At 37.1% G+C, this 18,375-nt stretch overlaps 1 protein-coding gene across 1 annotated transcript; it reads left to right on the plus strand.

Annotated features, from left to right (window-relative positions):
• The first annotated feature begins 6,589 nt into the window (after positions 1–6,589).
• CYP2R1 (cytochrome P450 family 2 subfamily R member 1) lies at positions 6,590–16,285 on the plus strand. Its single transcript, XM_026668150.2, has 5 exons — positions 6,590–6,926; positions 8,354–8,495; positions 10,087–10,719; positions 12,302–12,631; positions 14,570–16,285. Exons 1-5 carry the CDS (start codon positions 6,714–6,716, stop codon positions 14,746–14,748), a joined length of 1,497 nt encoding a protein of 498 aa, XP_026523935.1. The 5' UTR covers positions 6,590–6,713; the 3' UTR covers positions 14,749–16,285.
• Positions 16,286–18,375: the final 2,090 nt, after the last annotated feature.

Raw genomic sequence — 18,375 nt, forward strand, 5'->3', positions numbered from 1 at the left:
GAGCCAATACACGAATTTGAAAGTAAATTGCGCTGCATCCTAAACTAGCTTGCTTCTAAGATCACGCTGCCTAGTCCGAGGCGTTATTCTCTCGAAGAGCCTAATGGGATTGGATGCCTATCATAAATTTGAATGGACGATAATTATAGTTCCGATTAAACAAAGTTGCCTTTGAATAAATCTGCATAGGACTGAGTACAGCTAAGGCTTTAAATGGTTAACATGAAACCACCACATTTGGAGGCAACACGTATTTACAAAAAGCCGTTGTCACAGGTCCAGGGAAAATCACTGGGAGTCTCTCTGGTGTAGTTGGCCAGGCACTGCTGCTCTCAGCCCAATTTCCCTCAAAGGGCTTCTCCCATGGAAGCCACCCTGAGTATTTGAGGAAAACGTGGAATATACGTTCAACAAGAAAATCCTAATGGTTCTGAGAGGGCCAGTAAAGCAGATTCAGGTAATTTCACCTGGGCAATTTTTAGAAAGACAACGTGGTTGTGCTTTTAAAATCTGTGCCACAAATAAGAAAAACAGCAGGTTAACATTTTTCATAGGTGAAATAATGAGTTTCTTGAAGTTGCGAAAGCCTGGGGTGGGGGGGAGTTCCCTAGCTGAATTCATTTGATGAATAGACAGACAAATAGAGTGGATGGATGGATGGATGGATGGATGGATGGATGGATGGATGGATGGATGGATGGATGGGCAGGTGGATGGATGGGCAGGTGGATGGGCAGGTGGATGAGTGAATGGGTGGATGAATGACACAACAAATGGATGTTAGATAGGTAGGTAGGTAGATATGGTAGACAGACAGACAGATATAGACAAACAGATATACTGTGTGCAAGAAAGAGAAGAGAGAGAGATAGTCAGAGGTAGAGAGATGGCAATTTTTTGGTGGTATATTATCTCAAGTGAATTTATGAAAACTCAGGGTAGTCATGGTAAAAGAAGTTTAAGGAACTTTTAAAACCATACGTCATATTCCTCTCCTAAACAGTTCTAGTGCTACTGAAACTTAGATCAAAACTCACCACAGTGTACAAAAGGATTCTGCCAGCACTATAGTAATATATCAGTAATGAAATAGCTTTTACATTGTCACAGCACTTTCCCCGGTGATGTTATCAATATCCAGAAGAGAAGTGCTTATCTGGTCAGATGGCAGCTGTCCAGGTATACCACAGAATTTCAAATTTTGATTGCTCATTTGATTGGGCATCAAATGGAGTTACTCAATGCTACTTTGTTTTCTTTGTTTTCCTTTACAGAAAGTGTCTAGCAGCACATCTAATATATTGAATATATCTGTACAGTATACCTATATCTATATCTATATCCATATCTATCATCTAAGAGTATAAACTATTATTTATTGTGTATTGTAATATAGTATTTATTTATTAAATTTATACGTTGACCATCTCACTATTGAAGTGAAGTGACATAATCTAATATGAGAACCAGTTTAATGGTTAAGTTTCCAGTCTAGAAACCAGGAAACTCTGAGTTCTAGTCCCACTTTAGGCATGAAAACTGGCTGGGTGACTTTGGGCCAGTCACTCACTCTCAGTCCAATTCACTTCACATGGTGGTGGTTGTGGAGCAAATAGGATGAGAAAGGAATATTAAGTATGTTTGCCACCTTGAATTATTTATAAAAATAATAAAGGTAGAAAATAAATAGATAGATAGATAGATAGATAGATAGATAGATAGATAGATAGATAGATAGATAGATAGATATAGATAGATAGATATAGATAGATAGATAGATAGATAGATAGATAGATAGATAGATAGATAGATAGATAGATAGATAGATAGATAGATAGATAGATATAGATAGATAGACAGATAGACAGATAGACAGACAGACAGACAGATAGACAGACAGATAGACAGATAGTAAGAATTTCCAGTAAATCCAGAAGGTGGGATAACTTTCATGGAAGGTTAAAGTCCTGGAAAGAGTTTATATCTCTTCATAATTAAATCATTATAAAGGAGAGCCAGGAAAGGGAGAGAAAGTCAGGTAGATTTCATAATAACTAGGCAGCCTCATGCTGAAAGGAATTGTGGAGCATTCATTAAATCAAGATGCAATTGTGCCAAACTAAAGAAAGCCGCAAGGTCCCTGCAGTGAATTATTTCAGTTCATTGATAAGATGTAGGAGCAACAGCTAATCATTTAAATAGAAAAGGGACACTGTGACTTTTGAGTTTCATACTGTATTTCTCTGGACAGATTAAGCACTTTTGCCAAGATGGCTGGGACAAATGTAAATATTCTCTAATTTAGATTTTATTTTTCTTTGAAGTCTGGATATTAAGTACCTCTGGTTTCTTGCAACTCAATTGGTCAATCTTGCACATGTCCTTTTAGAAGTATATTCACAGATAACTATAGTTAGCAGTTTGGACACAGAGACCTAAAAAAAAAATGCAACCTTGGTACAGGAAGCCCTAGTTTTAAGACCAGAATTGTGCCCAAAATTTATTTTACTAAATGAAACATTTGTTAAGTGAGTTTTGCCTCATTTTACAACTTTTCTTGCAGCAGTTGTGAAGTGAATCATTGCATTTATTAATAACCTGGTTGTTAAGTGAATCTGGATTCCCCATTGACTTTGCTTGTCAGAAGGTTGCAAAAGGTGATCACATGACCCCAGGACACTGCAATCGTCATAAATAGGAGTCAGTTGCTAAGCATCTGAATTTTGATCATGTGACTATGGGGTTGCTGCAACAGTTTGAAGTGTGAAAAACAGCCATAAGTCACTTTTTTCAATGACATTGTACCTTTGAATGGTCACTAAATGAACTGTTATAAGTCAAGGACTACCTGAATGTGGTTATGGAAGCACTCAAACAGAAAATGAACGCTCTTCAAAGTTTTGCTTTTGAATTTAATCCCTTCAGTAGGGGTTCTTCATCAGTGTGCAGGTTGTGTATGAAATTTCTTCAATGTTTAATCAAAATAATGTACCACAATATGGAACAGTGACTTACATAGCTATGAAGAGGCTTTTTAAAAAAAACAATGGCTGTCCTGCAGTTTCTGTTACGTCTCATTATTCATTACATTGTCCTGTTGTGTTTCCACCAGGAACAGTGCTCAGGGTAGCTATACAAATCATAATTAAAACTTGTAAGAGAAAATGAATAAATAAATAAATAACATCCACAAAATTAAACCTCATATCAGCAACAATCATGTTAAACAGAAAAAAGTGTCTGAATAAATATGCATATGCTTTTATTCACTTATTTATTAAATTTTTTATCCTGTCTGATCCCAACAGATCTTGAAGATTGTCAACAAGTTGGGCCATTGGAATAAATCCATAAATAATAAAAAGTTAATATTTTCTATTTAGATAAAAACTAAAAAGCAGTAAGCAAGGATTCAAGTCGCTAAAAATCCTCAATTAGTAATGATTATGTCATTATGAAGCAGTAATAGTAAACAAAGCAAACATGCAATGAATCATTTTAGAGCATTGTTTTCCTTCCTTTTTTTGTTTCAAATGAAATTGGGTATTTTCCTTCCCTTCCGATTATGAAATTTAGCCGACGAATTCAAATGAGCAATATTTACTGAAATGCATTTCCATTTTTTCTTGAGCCTAACCAATTTTAGCCTCAGATTCTGATAGCCCCCAGACACGGTTCAAGCTTTCTATGGCATTTCCAGCCTTGACTGAAGTTTTCATGTGCGAGTGTCATCTGCATCCCTTTAGGCAGTCCAACAAGATGCTATGGTCTCAAAAGCTGTCAAGAGAACTAATAGGGCAGGAAAGGTGTAGTCCTCCATCAAGGACCACACAAGGTAGTCTACCAAGGGGACTAATGCCATGACACCTGACAGCTCAGTCACTTGTGCCTAGGTCCTGTTTTCTTTCCATACATTTACAACCTCAATTTTTTTTTCACCTAATTAATGCACCCCCTTCCCAAATTGGTTTATGTGACTCAAAGAGGGTCACATCTTATTGTTGCCATAAACATGTTTGTAGACTTTTCTAAACTTGCTTCAGAATGTTTAACTATCATTTTTTTCTTTAGCTTTTTTCCCTTCCTTTCGCTTTTACCCTTTTTTTCATTTCCTTTTGACTGATGTTTTTTTGATTATTTTCTGACACTTTCCTTCTATTAATTCTGAGTTCAATACCAATTAAATGCCAAACTCTTTCTTGTCGTCATATTCAACTCTGACCTCTAGGTCTTTGCCAGAACTTTTTTTTTCAAGGCCGCCTTTGATCCTGTCTCAGGGCACTTTCACAGTTTAGAATGTTTTTGTTCCTTAATCCCTTCTTTTATGTGAATTGGATACATTAAAACATGTGTGCTTGTATGATGAATGCATTCTGAGATGCAAGGAGAGCTTTGAAGGCATAGCCTACCATGAGAGACATTTGATTAAAAAATCACTAATTTGATAGAATATTTCTGCAATACTTTCTCTGATTGGGAAAATGTTGCCTAAATAACCCATCAAATTAGTAATTGCGACTGCTGCAGAAGTGGTATTCAGCCAGTTCTGACAGGTTCTGGAGAACCAGTAGCGGAACTTTTGAGTAGTTCAGAGAACTGGCAAATACCACCTCTGCTTGGCCCCACCCCCATCTATTCGCTGCCTCCCGAGTCCCAGCTGATCAGAGTCCCAGCTGATCGGCTGGGTCTTCTTTTGTTGCCCTGCACAGGAGAATGGAGTTGGAAAGCAGGTTAGTGGGGTGGGGAAGGAATGGGGATTTTACAGTACCCTTCCCCTGCCATGCCCACCAAGCCACGCCCACCAAGCCACACCACACCCATCATGCCACGCCCACAGGACCAGTAGTAAAAAAAATTGAATACCACCACTGCACTGCTGATGTTTCAAGAATTGTCTTGTATCAGCAGCATCCTGTCAAATAATTATCTATTTTACAATCATAATTTCAGAAGCAAATCAAGAACGTCAAAAAAAAGAATCAAAGAATTTTTTTAAAATGAAAACAGAAATATTATGCCATGGATCATGAGTATTGTGTTCCAAAATTTTGTTTTATCACCTATTTTGTATCACTGCTAAAACGAATGTTGTCCAATTCCCACCCCCATGTTTAGGCCATCAAAAGGTAACCCATGCCTTGCCTATACTTTATAGGAGAATCTTGATGCAAGAATACTAATTGTTTTTAGTTCCTAGCGCAGTCTGCTTTTTAACTGGAAGTGACTGACCAGGTTGTTGCCCAAACTTGATGTCATGGAGTGATTGGCTCAAAGTTACCTAGCCAACTTTCATACCTTAGACAAGACTAGAACTCACAATCTCTTGCTTTCCAGCCAAATGCCTTAATACTAGATCAAACTGGCTTTCCACAAGCATACATCTGCATGCAAGCACCAGATACTGCTTTCATCTTAGTCACAGGACTAGTTTATATATTGGTAACTGTTCAACTCAAAAGTATTTTAGAAGAACAAATAAACAATAGCATATTTATAACTAATGGTTGGGGCAGGGGTATGATTCCTGAATATCTAAAGAGCATAACTGAATAACTTATCTTTCCATCCAAAATCTCTTTCAGTAATTTTTCAAAGCAAAAGGAAATAAAGAGAGAGAATGAGCAAAGGACAGTATTCTATAAAGATTTGCAGTGGCAGTTCCATAATTCTTTCAGTAATAGGTAAAACCAAACTCTCCCCCCTCTTTTATATTAAGGTAAAGAGTAAATATTTCAGATCATATCAGCATGCATTAATATTTTAAATAAAATATATTTGGGTGCCATTAAGCTGTTCTCATTTCAATTTAAAAAAAATAGCATATTTCTTTCATTCACACAAGAATTTCCTGTGCTTACCCACAGAATAGATGAAACATATTCTGTGTTATGGCTGAACTTTAAGTGTTTCACTTGAAAAGTATAGCCTGTTCCAAGGCTCTGCAGATAACTAACATGTCACCAAATAAAAAGTTTGAAAGATGAAGAAACAGATTTTTAAAAATAATAATAATATGCATGGTGCGATTTAAAACGGTTTCTTGAAGAGGGGCAAACATTTATTTCTGCAGCCTCGTTATTTGTATCCACTTCGAACTCACAAAAGAAAATGGAATTAACAAGAACTACGATTAAATTAGGCAGGAAATAGCACACAACCACCATAAGCTGACCACGCTATTAGCTGCCTAAAGCTCTTCGGGACACTTCAGAGACGTCCAAAACCCAAAGAAGTGAAGCTGTTGGGAAGTCTCTGGATTTCAAAACGACTGTCAGGAAGACGCATCCTCTCCTTGCATATGTTCTAATCTAGGGCGTTCTCCACCCTATTTAAAGAGGTTCTCAGAAGCGCCGTAACTGTTACATAAGCCGCTTTGTTTATTGGGAAAGCCTGTCCAAAGTAAAGGGGCGGGACAGAGGGAGAGTAGCTTTGGCATTGGCTTGGAGGGACCTTCACTCCATTGCAACATGTGGCTAAGATGTCTCAGTTTGATGAAATTCCACGGATAGAATTTGCAATCCGGACGCCGAGGTGGAAGCGGGAAAGCAGCGCCACCGAGTGAGAAGAACCGACCAATCCGGCTCGCCATGGCTTGACAAGCAGTTCCGGCCTCCTATTAAAAAGGAGCAAGAAGGCATCTAGGCTGGGCGTTCGGAGGTTGGATTCTTGTGTTGACAATTAGCCACAGGCCTGGGAGAGACCGGGAGGGAGGAATGTGGTCCGAGGGGTTGCTGGTGGGTTTGGTTACCGGCGCGGCTCTCCTCTTCCTATCCCTGGTGCTGGTAGTGAGGCAGCTGCTGAAGCAGAAGAGACCCGCTGGCTTTCCGCCTGGTCCGGCGGGGCTCCCTCTCATCGGCAGTATCCATTTCCTGGCCACGGAGCAGCCTCACGTCTACATGAAGAGGCAAAGTCAGCTGTACGGGCAAGTAGGTTCGGAGGGACCGCGGCGGATCAAAAGGGTTAGACCGTCAGCCCGTTCACCTCTCGTACCGCAGCCTTTCAAGCTTTCTCCGGTCAGCTGCACGCCGCATAGGTTGGACTACAACTCCCATCCCTGCTTATCTTTTTGACTTTGCTGGTGATGGGAGTTGTTTTGCAGCCTATTGGAGGATGCCCGGTTTGGGTTTGCATGTTTGGCGAAATTGGGCTGCTGGACTTTATCGGGATTTTTGCTTCTTGTTTTTTAGGGCAACGAAGCTGAAAACAGTTGTTGCAAGGACAAGCTTAAAATGAAGAAGAAAAAAGCATAGGCTGTTATGGCCGTGATTTTTGGTGCATTTTTATGACTTTTTAGCTGGGGGTCCCGAGGGGCAGAGGGAATTTCAGTAGTAACACTGTACAGTCTATATATGATTAACTTGCTGGTTCAGCCAGGACATAATTCTGAATATGTCATTTTATAATTGCTGGTACACACATGTCAGAATGTAATTTCTTTGTACTTCGTTATACAGGTAGTCCTTGACTTATGACCTCAATTGAATCCAGAATTGATGTTGCTAAGTGAGAAATTGGTTGAGTTTTGCCCCATTTTACGACTTTTCTTGACCCATTTGTTAAGTGAACCACTGCAGTTGTTAATTTAATAGCACTGCTGTTAAGTGAGCCTGGCTTTCCCATTGATTTTGCTTGTCAGAAGGTCACAATAGCTGATCACATGACCCTGGGACACTGCAAGGGTCATAAATATGAACCAGTTGTCAAGCATCTAAATGTAAGTCATGGGGATGCTGCAACTGTCATGTAAAAAATGGTCATAATAAGTCACTTTTTTCAGTGCCATTGTAACTTTGGACAGTCACTAACAGAATTGTTGTAAGTTGAGGACTATCTGCACTCAACATGAGAGACTTACTAGACTATGGTTTGCTTTGTATTGTATTTCAGTAATAAAATAGAACACACTCATAGACCGACCATCTGTTTCAATAAATTGTCCTCCAAACAGATTTATCCAATATAAAGTTAAAACTGCCAGCTACCGAATTCTCTAGATTTTTTAAGACAAAATCCTATTTTCTTTCAAACTTGCTAAAGTATGCAATAAGGATCAAACAGCTTTTCTTCTCTGCTGATGCTTTGAATGAACATTTTAAGCAACCAGTTGAGAGCTGGGACACAGAGTTGTGAGGAGGAGAAAAAGTCAAAGTAACTTTTTACTGGAAGATAAAAACAGATAGGACACTCACTGTGTGTAGTGTTTGTGTTTCTGTGGTGATAGTAATCTTAGGCAAAGAGACGATTGGCTGAATAATTTAGTGTTTCTAGAAATTATCTGTGGAATTTGGAAAATACAAATGAATGAGAATATTAATATATCTTTTATATGCAGTTTTTTTTTTAATTTCTTAAGATCTTTAGTCTTGATCTCGGAGGCATATCAACTATTGTACTGAATGGCTATGATGCAGTAAAAGAATGCCTTGTTCAGCAAGGTGAAGTTTTTTCAGATAGGCCTTCTCTGCCTTTGTTCAAGAAGCTGACAAAAATGGGAGGTATGTCCGTTGTCATCAGTGATTTTTTTTAATAGAAGTTTATTGCATAACAGAATTGTTTTGAAATCTGTCTATAATCTTTTCTTTTATTCTGAAAAAAAAAAAACCACAGTCTTGAATATACGTATTTTGTTGGCACCTTGATCTGAGATACCAAGTTAGACCAAAGGCTTACAAGCAATGCAAGTTGAGGTTGCTGCAGTTGGAGTTCCCAGGCCAGGGAAGATTAATCTTGATTTGAGTCACAAATAGGTCCACATATGCCAAACAACAGTCTTTCTCAAATATGATTTCCTCACAATGCATACATATCTATGGAACATGTGCATTCTTGTGTTGCATCCCACTTCTCTTTGACATATGATTCCCCAAACTTCATAAGATACATTGAGTAAAAGAAAAGTTAGCTAGATAATATGAAACCTAACTCACTTTTGATAAAACTGTAAAACTAAAAGTTAAAACCCAGTGGATAGGTGGAGTGTGAAGATAGACTAGAAGGATAAAATGTCAAACTTGGCACCCAAGAATAACCAGGATGTGCTTAGAAAGTAAGCAATCTTTCAACCTAAACACACATTTCCAATCCTTCTGAGGTCTTTACACCTTAAACCTTTGGGCTATTGGGCATAAACAAAAAAGTTTTATGGATCCCTAAGCCAAAAGAACCAAAAGGATGAAGATACCAGAAGTCAAACCACAAAAAAAAAAAAAAAAAGCCACAGTCTTTTACAGCAAAAGGCACCAAATTGATGATCATGAAGAAAAAAGAGGAACAAAGATATTGAGGACAAATGGCAGGAAATTAGAGTCATATACAACTCACAAAGTTGTATAAGTTGGGTTAGCCCAAAAGGGTTACTAGCAGATTGGTATGGATTCATATGAAGAAACAAAGTTAAGGCAAATACATAGTCTTATCAGAAAATGAATAACAAAACAGACTCTTCAGGCTAGGTGTTTCTGATACTATGGCCAAAACTGCAAACCGTAGTATATGTGGTACCTCGCTATAAGGTTATATAAGAACATCAGTGTAGAAACCCTTCTCTAATTTAGTCCTCAAGTAGAATCTACTTTTTCTCTTTTTAATAGATGCCATGTATTTGGGTGGCATCATTGAATTATAGTAATGCATGATTTTAATACTATTGTCCTCCTGTGTATTAATTGATTAGAAGTATCATTTCAGGGGCATGCATTTTTCCATATGATCCTGTATAGCTTTTTGATTTTTTTTAATGGGACTACTTTGTAGACAGTAAGACAGTTTAAGATAATTATTTAATGAAAGAGATTTCTTCATTGAAAATGTCCTCTCTTTTTTTGCAACTTTATGGTAAATTTATTATAGTAATTGCTTAAAGATGCCCATTTTCCCCCAGATACAAAGATAGATACAAAAAGTTGAGTCGTTGAGTAGAATAATTTCAAATCAAAACATAGAAATTATGTTCCCAATAGTTAATAGTTTGCTATTTTTGGCAAAAAGAACCTGAAAAAATAAAGGTAATAGATGATAATAAAAAAATAAATTTATAACATAATTATGAATTATGAGTTAAATATATAAATATGTTGCATGTTTCAGGTTTGCTGAATGCAAGATATGGCAGAGGTTGGACAGAGCATCGCAAATTAGCAGTTACTAGCTTTCGAAATTTTGGATATTGTGAAAAGTCCTTTGAAAGCAAAATAACAGAAGAATCAATTATTTTTCTTGATGCCATTGATACTTACAAAGGCAAGGCTTTTGATCTAAAGTACTTGATAACAAACGCAGTTTCAAACATTACTAACTTAATTATTTTTGGAGAACGATTTACCTATGAAGACACTGAATTTCAGCATATGATGGAAATATTCAGTGAAAATATTGAATTGGCTGCCAGCGCTTCAGTATTTTTATACAATGCTTTCCCATGGATTGGTAACTTACCCTTTGGAAAACATCAACAACTTTTTAGAAATGCTGCTGAAGTCTATACTTTTTTACTCCACCTTATTCAGCGCTTCTCACAGAACAGGAAGCCTCAAGCACCGCGACATTTTGTAGATTTATATTTAGATGAAATGGATAAGAATAAAAATGATCCCGAATCTGTATTTTCAATGGAAAATTTAATCTTTTCAGTTGGAGAACTCATAATTGCTGGAACAGAAACTACAACAAATGTTCTAAGATGGGCAGTCTTGTTCATGGCTCTTTATCCTAATATTCAAGGTAAGTAATAATGCAGTTGATATGATGAAAAATTTGCATGTAATGATAACTAAGAACATCATTTTTCTACTACATCTTTTAATACAATTTATAACCATACTGTAGCCCACCTTCAGTTTAAAAATTTGGGTTTCTTTTTTTTTTCTCTAAAATTTCTGAAATTTGGAGGATATATTAAAACAGTAACATGTCAAATTATTGAACTGGTGAGGTTATTTTGATGAGAAGTTTGGGCTTCTTTGGCCACCATTAATCAGTTCTTGCTGGTATTTTGGGGAATAAATTGCAATTAATATTATTTGACATAAATTATTGGCCTTGTATACTAAACTTGACATATTATATATATGTGTGTGTGTGTGTGCGCGCGCGTGTGTGTCTTCTTGCCCTACCTTGACATATAGCAAAACAAATTCTGACAAGTGCAAAATGGGTCCAGATTGGCTATGTAGGCAACTTTGCATTTCTTTCTTGATATGCTAAGAAGAATATACAGAATTACATGACAGAAGGAATATAGAATTACAATCCTTAACAGATTATAGAATAAATCTATCAGGAAGCATCAAATTTGGTTAAGAGATTATGAAATATTTGAAATGTTAAAGAAAACCTGTGACTGTTATAAGAGCACAGGTGGTATGTTGTCAGATAGTTTTGCTTGTAGGACTAAAAAATGTTGAAAACATAAGATCTCTTTAAAGTTGATTACCTTAGTGGAGGAAAGTATTTGTGGATAGCAACCGTGTGATGAATTTTGTTTTTAATATTACTAAACAATATAATATTTGTAGACAAGATGTTGTCTAGGGATTCCTGTGATATATACGTTACGATATGAAAAATGGTTTGAAATGATTTCTTCTAAAAGTTTTTTATAATAAAATATACGATTTAATATATTTATAAAGTAATAATAATTGTGTTTTAAAACATTGTGTTGAAACTTCTGTTAATAAATAAAAAATCAAAATAATGAGATAGAAAGAGGTCTGACATCACGGAGTTACTACTGTATTAAACAGAATGTCTTTTAATGAAGTAATATGAGAATGGACATTGTTTCAGTCCCAAGATAAAATATGGATGAGCTTATAGTCCCTCATGCAATATTTTTTTAATATAGGAACTGGAAGAAAGCTCATAGCTTGATGATATAACATATACTTTGTACTCAAAGGTTCCAGGGGATACTCCATGAAATCTTTAGTTAAAAGTATCAAGGAGCTGGGGATCAGAAAGACAGAGTTCGTAGACTTTATTAATGCAAGAACACAAAATGAGTCTGGAGTTTTCAACATTTCTGAATTTTCAGCTATTTCTCAAATGCATAATTATTTTCCGGGTTGATTATATAATCTACATAGAGTTTATATACATACCTGACTAGAGAGAAAAAGCTTTAAAAGTAAGAGAAACAACAGCCACACAGTTCTGTAAAGTCCACAAATGTTCAAGTGACAATCTTTAAAAAAAAACCTTTGTTAATCTTACATTGAAATTTCATATGTAAGTACAAATGTTATGGGGTACATATAATGTAGATGCTTACATACTGTCTAAAAGCTTTTTCTTTTAACAGGACATGTGCATAAAGAAATTGACTTAGTCATTGGTCCCAACAAAACAGCATGCCTAGAAGATAAGTGTAAAATGCCATATACGGAGGCAGTGCTACATGAAATTTTAAGGTTCTGTAATATAGTTCCATTAGGTATTTTTCATGCAACTTCTAAGGATACAGTTATCCGTGGTTATTCTATCCCTCAAGGCACTACTGTAATCACAAATCTCTATTCTGTACATTTTGATGAAAAATACTGGAGTAATCCTGAAATGTTTTGTCCTGAAAGATTTTTGGACAACTCAGGACAGTTTGTCAAGAAAGAAGCATTTATTCCCTTTTCACTAGGTAAGCATAAAAAAAATGTGTCCATAAATTTAATGATAAGTAAATACATAATGAATATGATATAATATGTAACAGTAAAATGCTTTAAATATTCTGCTTTAATAAATTTGTGTAAAAGGGCAGTTTTTATTATTAATCTGAGAAATCAGGATAATAGCTCACAGGTGGTGACAGTGGCTAACTGAAAAAATGAATTAGGATCTGCTTAGTAGAAGCGGATGGAAGTTCATACGGATATTCCAGAAATGAAAGTTGGGCTTGAAAGTTGGAAAAAAAACCACTTATTGCAATAACATCTACTTGAAGTCACCAAGAGTCAAGCTTGATTTGAGTGGGATTTTATTTTTACCTTTGCAATGCAAGAAAACAATGAAATTTTCACCGGTAAACATTTCATGGTATTATCATTGTTTTTTATTTGATCTTGGTACACAATGCAATGGTGAAAGTTGTGGGGTTTCTCATAGATGACTGGCTGCCTATTGGTTTCTTATATCTCTTTTCCTCTCAGTTTAAGACTTGTGCAGAAGATTTCAGTATATTTATTTATGTATTTATTTATTATTAAACAAATTTATGTATCTGCCCAACTCACACATAATGACTCTTGGTGGTGTTCAGCAATGAAAAGCCACAATTCAAAACCCCTAGATCTCTCTCACCCACCACAGCGGTGACAAATACCTCTGAAACCTCTTTTCATAGCTTTCTACTTAACAATCAATAGGTGTAATTTTTACCTTCTACGGGGCTTTTTATGTGAAAAGGGAGAAATGTGTGTCCAGGATTGAACTGGACACAGATAGATTAAAGAGGTAGACTAAGGAGAATGACTTTTTCTATCATTTCAGATCTTACTTCCTCCTCAGATTTTTTTTTCATTACTTCTCCTTGGTTAGTTTTGTTACATGAAATCTTGTAGAGTATTCTGGCAGGTGTAGTTTTCCTGAGTTAGAAACAGTTAAAAAGAAAACTAAACTTTGGACAGCATTAAAAGCAAAGAGAAAAAGAATAAACACTTCGGAAATAAATGCCTGAGTTTTTCTTCTCTGTGTATTTGTATGTGTGTGACCTGCAGGGAAATACAAATATTTTAAAGATTAATATTCAGTATTCTTATCAAGAATGAATTTGTATAGGTAAAACTAATCTCCCAGGGAAGATTTGTTTGTTTGTTAATATATATAACAAATGGTAATCATTTTTTCAGTTTTTCAGTCATAGCAATTAAAAAAAAACCCTCTTTTTGAATGAACTATATTTTAACCTCCCAGAATTTTTATGACAAGAAACTGTCAATTAACAATGAGAATTGAATTGCTTTCTTAATGTTACATGTTTATGTGGTTGATAAAACATTAGCTGGATTTATTATGGGAAAAAACATTGAACCAAACATTGAACAAATGGTGCATTCCTTCCAAGGATGCAGTATGTACCAATTTCCTTACCAATTATCACAGTCTGCTGAAGGACTGCTGAAATTCCTGTGTACAACTTTTAAAGTGCTGTGCCACCAATGGATTATCTTCATAGTGAATTATCAATGCTGAAGTAAGATATGATATAAAATGAATTCGATACTGTAAGATTTAATTCCATCTTTGGAAAGCATTTCCAGAATTAGTAGCTGAGAAGCATATCTATGAAAATTCATTCTGTTTTATAAGAATAAGGAATATATAATGTGGTTATAATTTAAAAACCAATAATTATTTACTCAAAAACATAATTTTGTTGATCTATTTTCAATGTATAATCTATAAATATACATAGATTCAAACTGTAAATACATACTTTATTTGGTGTAGATCGATTCCTTATTAATGATAGTTTTTTTTTTAAAAATGGGCCCCTGTTTTGCTTTATTTCATATGTAGTTCTTGATTTAAAAAAACAAATAAATATTTTCTCTGCCTTCCCATCCCTCCCTTTTAGGACGAAGACACTGTTTAGGAGAGCAGCTGGCCAGAATGGAAATGTTTTTATTTTTTACAGCATTACTTCAAAGATTCCATCTACATTTTCCTAGTGCCTTGGTTCCAAACCTTAAGCCAAAATTTGGTATGACGCTGCAACCTCATCCATATCTCATTTGTGCAGAGAGACGATATTAAATATTACCATGACAGCCACAGAGGCATGGGGAAATGATGAGCAAAGCCCACTCCTTACTATCACTGATGATATTACTTAGTTGGGTAATGACTCCTCATGTCAACCCTGAGCTACAAATATTCTCTCTAGGTATTGTAAGCCTATCTTGTTTTTTTTTATTTGATACTCTCCTATTAAAAATACTATCATATTAGATAACTGTTAAAAATAGAATGGCAATAATGTTCAGAATTTTACAGCTTGGACCTCTTTCATAAATAAAAGAAAGATGTATTTTATATGGAGTATTTATTAAATACATATAAGGGAGTATTAGAAGGAAGTGTAATCTCTTATGAGATATTTTAAATATCACTATTAATATATTTAATTCCCTTTTTGTAAAATAAAGGAAGCAATAAATTGTACAAAAAAAAATCTTATGTCTACAAATTTAATGATTGGCTGAAATATCATTAAAGTGTGTGTACATGGTTTTATTATTATTTGTATTTCACCAAAAAAGAAAGTGAAAGAAGAAAATTTGGGGGAAAGTATTACATTTTTGAGCAGATGTGCAAGACATCTTATATCCATATTATATAAAGTTCTTTTGAGTATTAGAATTGAATTTTCTCTTCATCGGATATGTAATATTCATTTATAATATAAAGCAAAGACACTGCAACTGAGGGAAAGAAATGCTGGTTTTTCAATTGAAACAGTTATGCTATAGCAAGGGTCTTCAAACTTGGCAAGTTTAAGACTTGTGGACTTCAGTCAGTGGTGGGATTCAAATTTTTTTACTACCGGTTCTGTGGGCGTGGCTTGGTGGGAAGGGCAGGGGAAGGATACTGTAAAATCTCCATTCCCTCCCCACCCCACTAACCTGCTTTCCAGCTCAGTTCTCCTGTGCAGGGCAACAAAAGAAGACCCAGCCAATCATCTGGGACTTGGGCGGCAGAGAATAGATGGGGGGTGGGTCCAGTCAGAGGTGATACTTGCCGATTCTCTGAACTACTCAAAAATTTACACTGCCAATTCTCCAGAACTGGTCAGAACCTGCTGAATACCACCTCTGACTTCAACTCTCAGAATTCCTGAGCTAACATGACAGGAGGAAGAAATCTGGGAGTTGAAGTCCATAAGTCTTAAAGCTGTCAAGTATCATTTCTACTAGTTGCTCTTCCCCTGAAATGAGAAAATGGCACATTTAACCTGTCAAGGTTTTTTCAAAAAGGGAAGAAGTGAATGAGAGCTTCCAGTGACAAAACGTGGCTTCTTTCTTACCCCATTCCTTCATAATATTGTCTTACATCAACACACTCCTAACAGCCCACCAGGCATCTGTCTTTTAGAAAAGGGAATAAAATTATTTCCCCCCAAACAATCAAATAAGATGTGCTGACTGCAACATTAGAAGGTCAACTTGGTGCCAGGTTTTTGGTTTTAATGTATTTAGTTTTAATATGGTTATTATGCTGTCTTTAACTTTTGATGGATTTAAATGCTGTAAACAAACAAAATAAAATCATAATGGAATAGGTTCATGAAGAATGTATGTGGCTTCTGTCTTTTTTTCCTCAGATTTTATATGTCTGTCTCAAAAGTAACTTGATGTTTAATTCATTCAAGGCAGTAGCTAGTAAGCATAAAGGAAGGATTCCACCTGAGTAATTTCACAGGTGGTGGTGGTGTTACTTTGGAATGCAGCCATGATAAAAAGGATGCACACAGAGGTATTTATTATAACAGTTGTTGGCAAGTACAAATCAAAGGCATTATATTCCATTCCATGCATCTAAAGGGCTTTGGGTTTTAGGGAGGGAATGGATAACTAGGTTTTCAAAAAATGATTTAAGGAAAAGTAGGACAAGACAGGCTGCAGGATTTAGAAGTGATAGAAAAGAAATTCAACTTAATGCTTCCCTAAGTGTAACAGCAAAAATAGTTTCAAGAAGTTTTATGAATTCTGGTGGAAAACTTTTTTTAAAAAAACTACCCAGTGTATATTAAGGGGTAGCTATTAATATAATTAACATGGGTATCTATTAATATTAAGATATGGGTAACGTATATACTTATAATTTAATGGGTAGCTATGAATGTTATTTATTAATAAAACAAATTATTATACTGGGGAAACATAGCATTCCGTTTCTCTGGTATAATTATTTTATTTTTATTAAGTACCTTCTTCCTGATGATACCATAGCTGAGCTTTTAAAAGATTAACCCTCTTTTATGGCATTAATATTAAAAATGGCAAGTCTTGAAGGTTAGAAAAAGAGGAGGATGACATTTTGCCTAACATCCATACTACACCATCTCTGTCACCTATTTTTCTGACCATTATAACAAATTCTCCCTACCATATAACAAACAAAAACTGATAAGAAACAAAATCATAAGATCATGCTGAAGTATATAAGGTGAATCACCCTTTCAATCAATGAGAACATGTATAACAGCTGACTTGGCTTTAAGCCAAGGAAAGATAAATTGGTTCCTTAAAGCAGAAAGCCAAGCATCTGACCGCACCCAACTATTAACTATTTTGCATCCAAAAGACATTTCTCCACCATGATTGTGTATTAGAATAATTGTGGTTAAGAAACCATCTACATCCATCTGGTGGTTAAGAAACCATCTACATAGATATATGTACAACCATCTACATCAGGGGTGGGCAAACTACGGCCCGCGGGCCACATCCGGCCCGTTGGTCTGTCCAATCCAGCCCGCCCCTGAAAAAAAATATCTGGGCGTGGTGTATTGCCCTGCGCCGCGTGGCCCCCAAAGCTGCAAAACAGTGCGGAGCGCTCTCGGGGTAGGAAAGAAAAGAAGAACTTTGCAAAGGCCTCGGATGGGAGTTCGAAATCACCTTCGAGTGCGACCTCTCCGAAGGTGAGTCCCCGCCGATCCCCCCTTTTTTCCGGGGCTTCCAGGCTTAAACTTTGCAAAGGCAAAGTTTGCAGGCGGGAGCGTCTTCCGGCCGAGGAGCGGGAAGGGTTCCGCCCGGCGGGCGGGCGGGCTGCTTGGAGCCACCTAAAGCTAGGCCACTGCTGGTGGAGCCTTGCCCTGCCTTGGTGCCCCGTTTCCCGGCTCAGCGGTCCTGCTCGGGCAGCACTTTAAAAGCCTCCCAGCACCCGAGCAACTTCCCAGCAACTTGCGGCTTCCTTTTTCCTCGGGCGCTTGCGCCTGGTCCCAAGCCGTGCGGCGGAGGGGAAACCGGGAGCACCGCCAGGTTGCCTCTTCCAAGCAGCCCGCCCGCCCGCCAGACGGAACTCTTCCCGCTCCTCGGCGGGAAGACGCTCCCGTCTGCAAAGTTTGCCCGTGCAAAGTTCAAGCCTGGAAGCCCCGGAAACCCGAGCAACTTCCCAGCAACTTTCGGCTTCCTTTTAACTCGCGGGCGCTTGTGCCTGGCCCCGAGCCACGCGGCGGAGGGGAAGCCTGGCGGGCGGGCGGGCTGCTTGGAGGAGGCAACCTGGCGGTGCTCCGGCAGCAGCAACAGGCAGTTCTGCCCGGGCTCCGCTCAGGTGTCTGGCTGGGGCTGTCAGGAGTTGCTACTGCCGGCGCAGCTCCGCGTGGCTCCAGTCCCGCGTTGCCTTGGGAAGGAAAAGGCAAAACCAGGAGCCGCTGAACCT

The sequence above is a fragment of the Notechis scutatus genome, chromosome 1 (genome assembly GCF_049901735.1).
Source record: "Notechis scutatus isolate UNSWTSFEM ecotype Mainland chromosome 1, rNotScu1.2, whole genome shotgun sequence".
Classification (NCBI taxonomy): Eukaryota; Metazoa; Chordata; class Lepidosauria; order Squamata; family Elapidae; genus Notechis; species Notechis scutatus.

Coding starts and splice junctions, on each gene's coding strand:
- CYP2R1 (XM_026668150.2), top strand. CDS start 6,714: ATGTGGTCCGAGGGGTTGCTGGTGGGTTTGGTTACCGGCGCGGCTCTC. Junction 6,927..8,353: donor AAAGTCAGCTGTACGGGCAA/GTAGGTTCGGAG, acceptor TAATTTCTTAAG/ATCTTTAGTCTTGATCTCGG. Junction 12,632..14,569: donor ATTTATTCCCTTTTCACTAG/GTAAGCATAAAA, acceptor CCTCCCTTTTAG/GACGAAGACACTGTTTAGGA.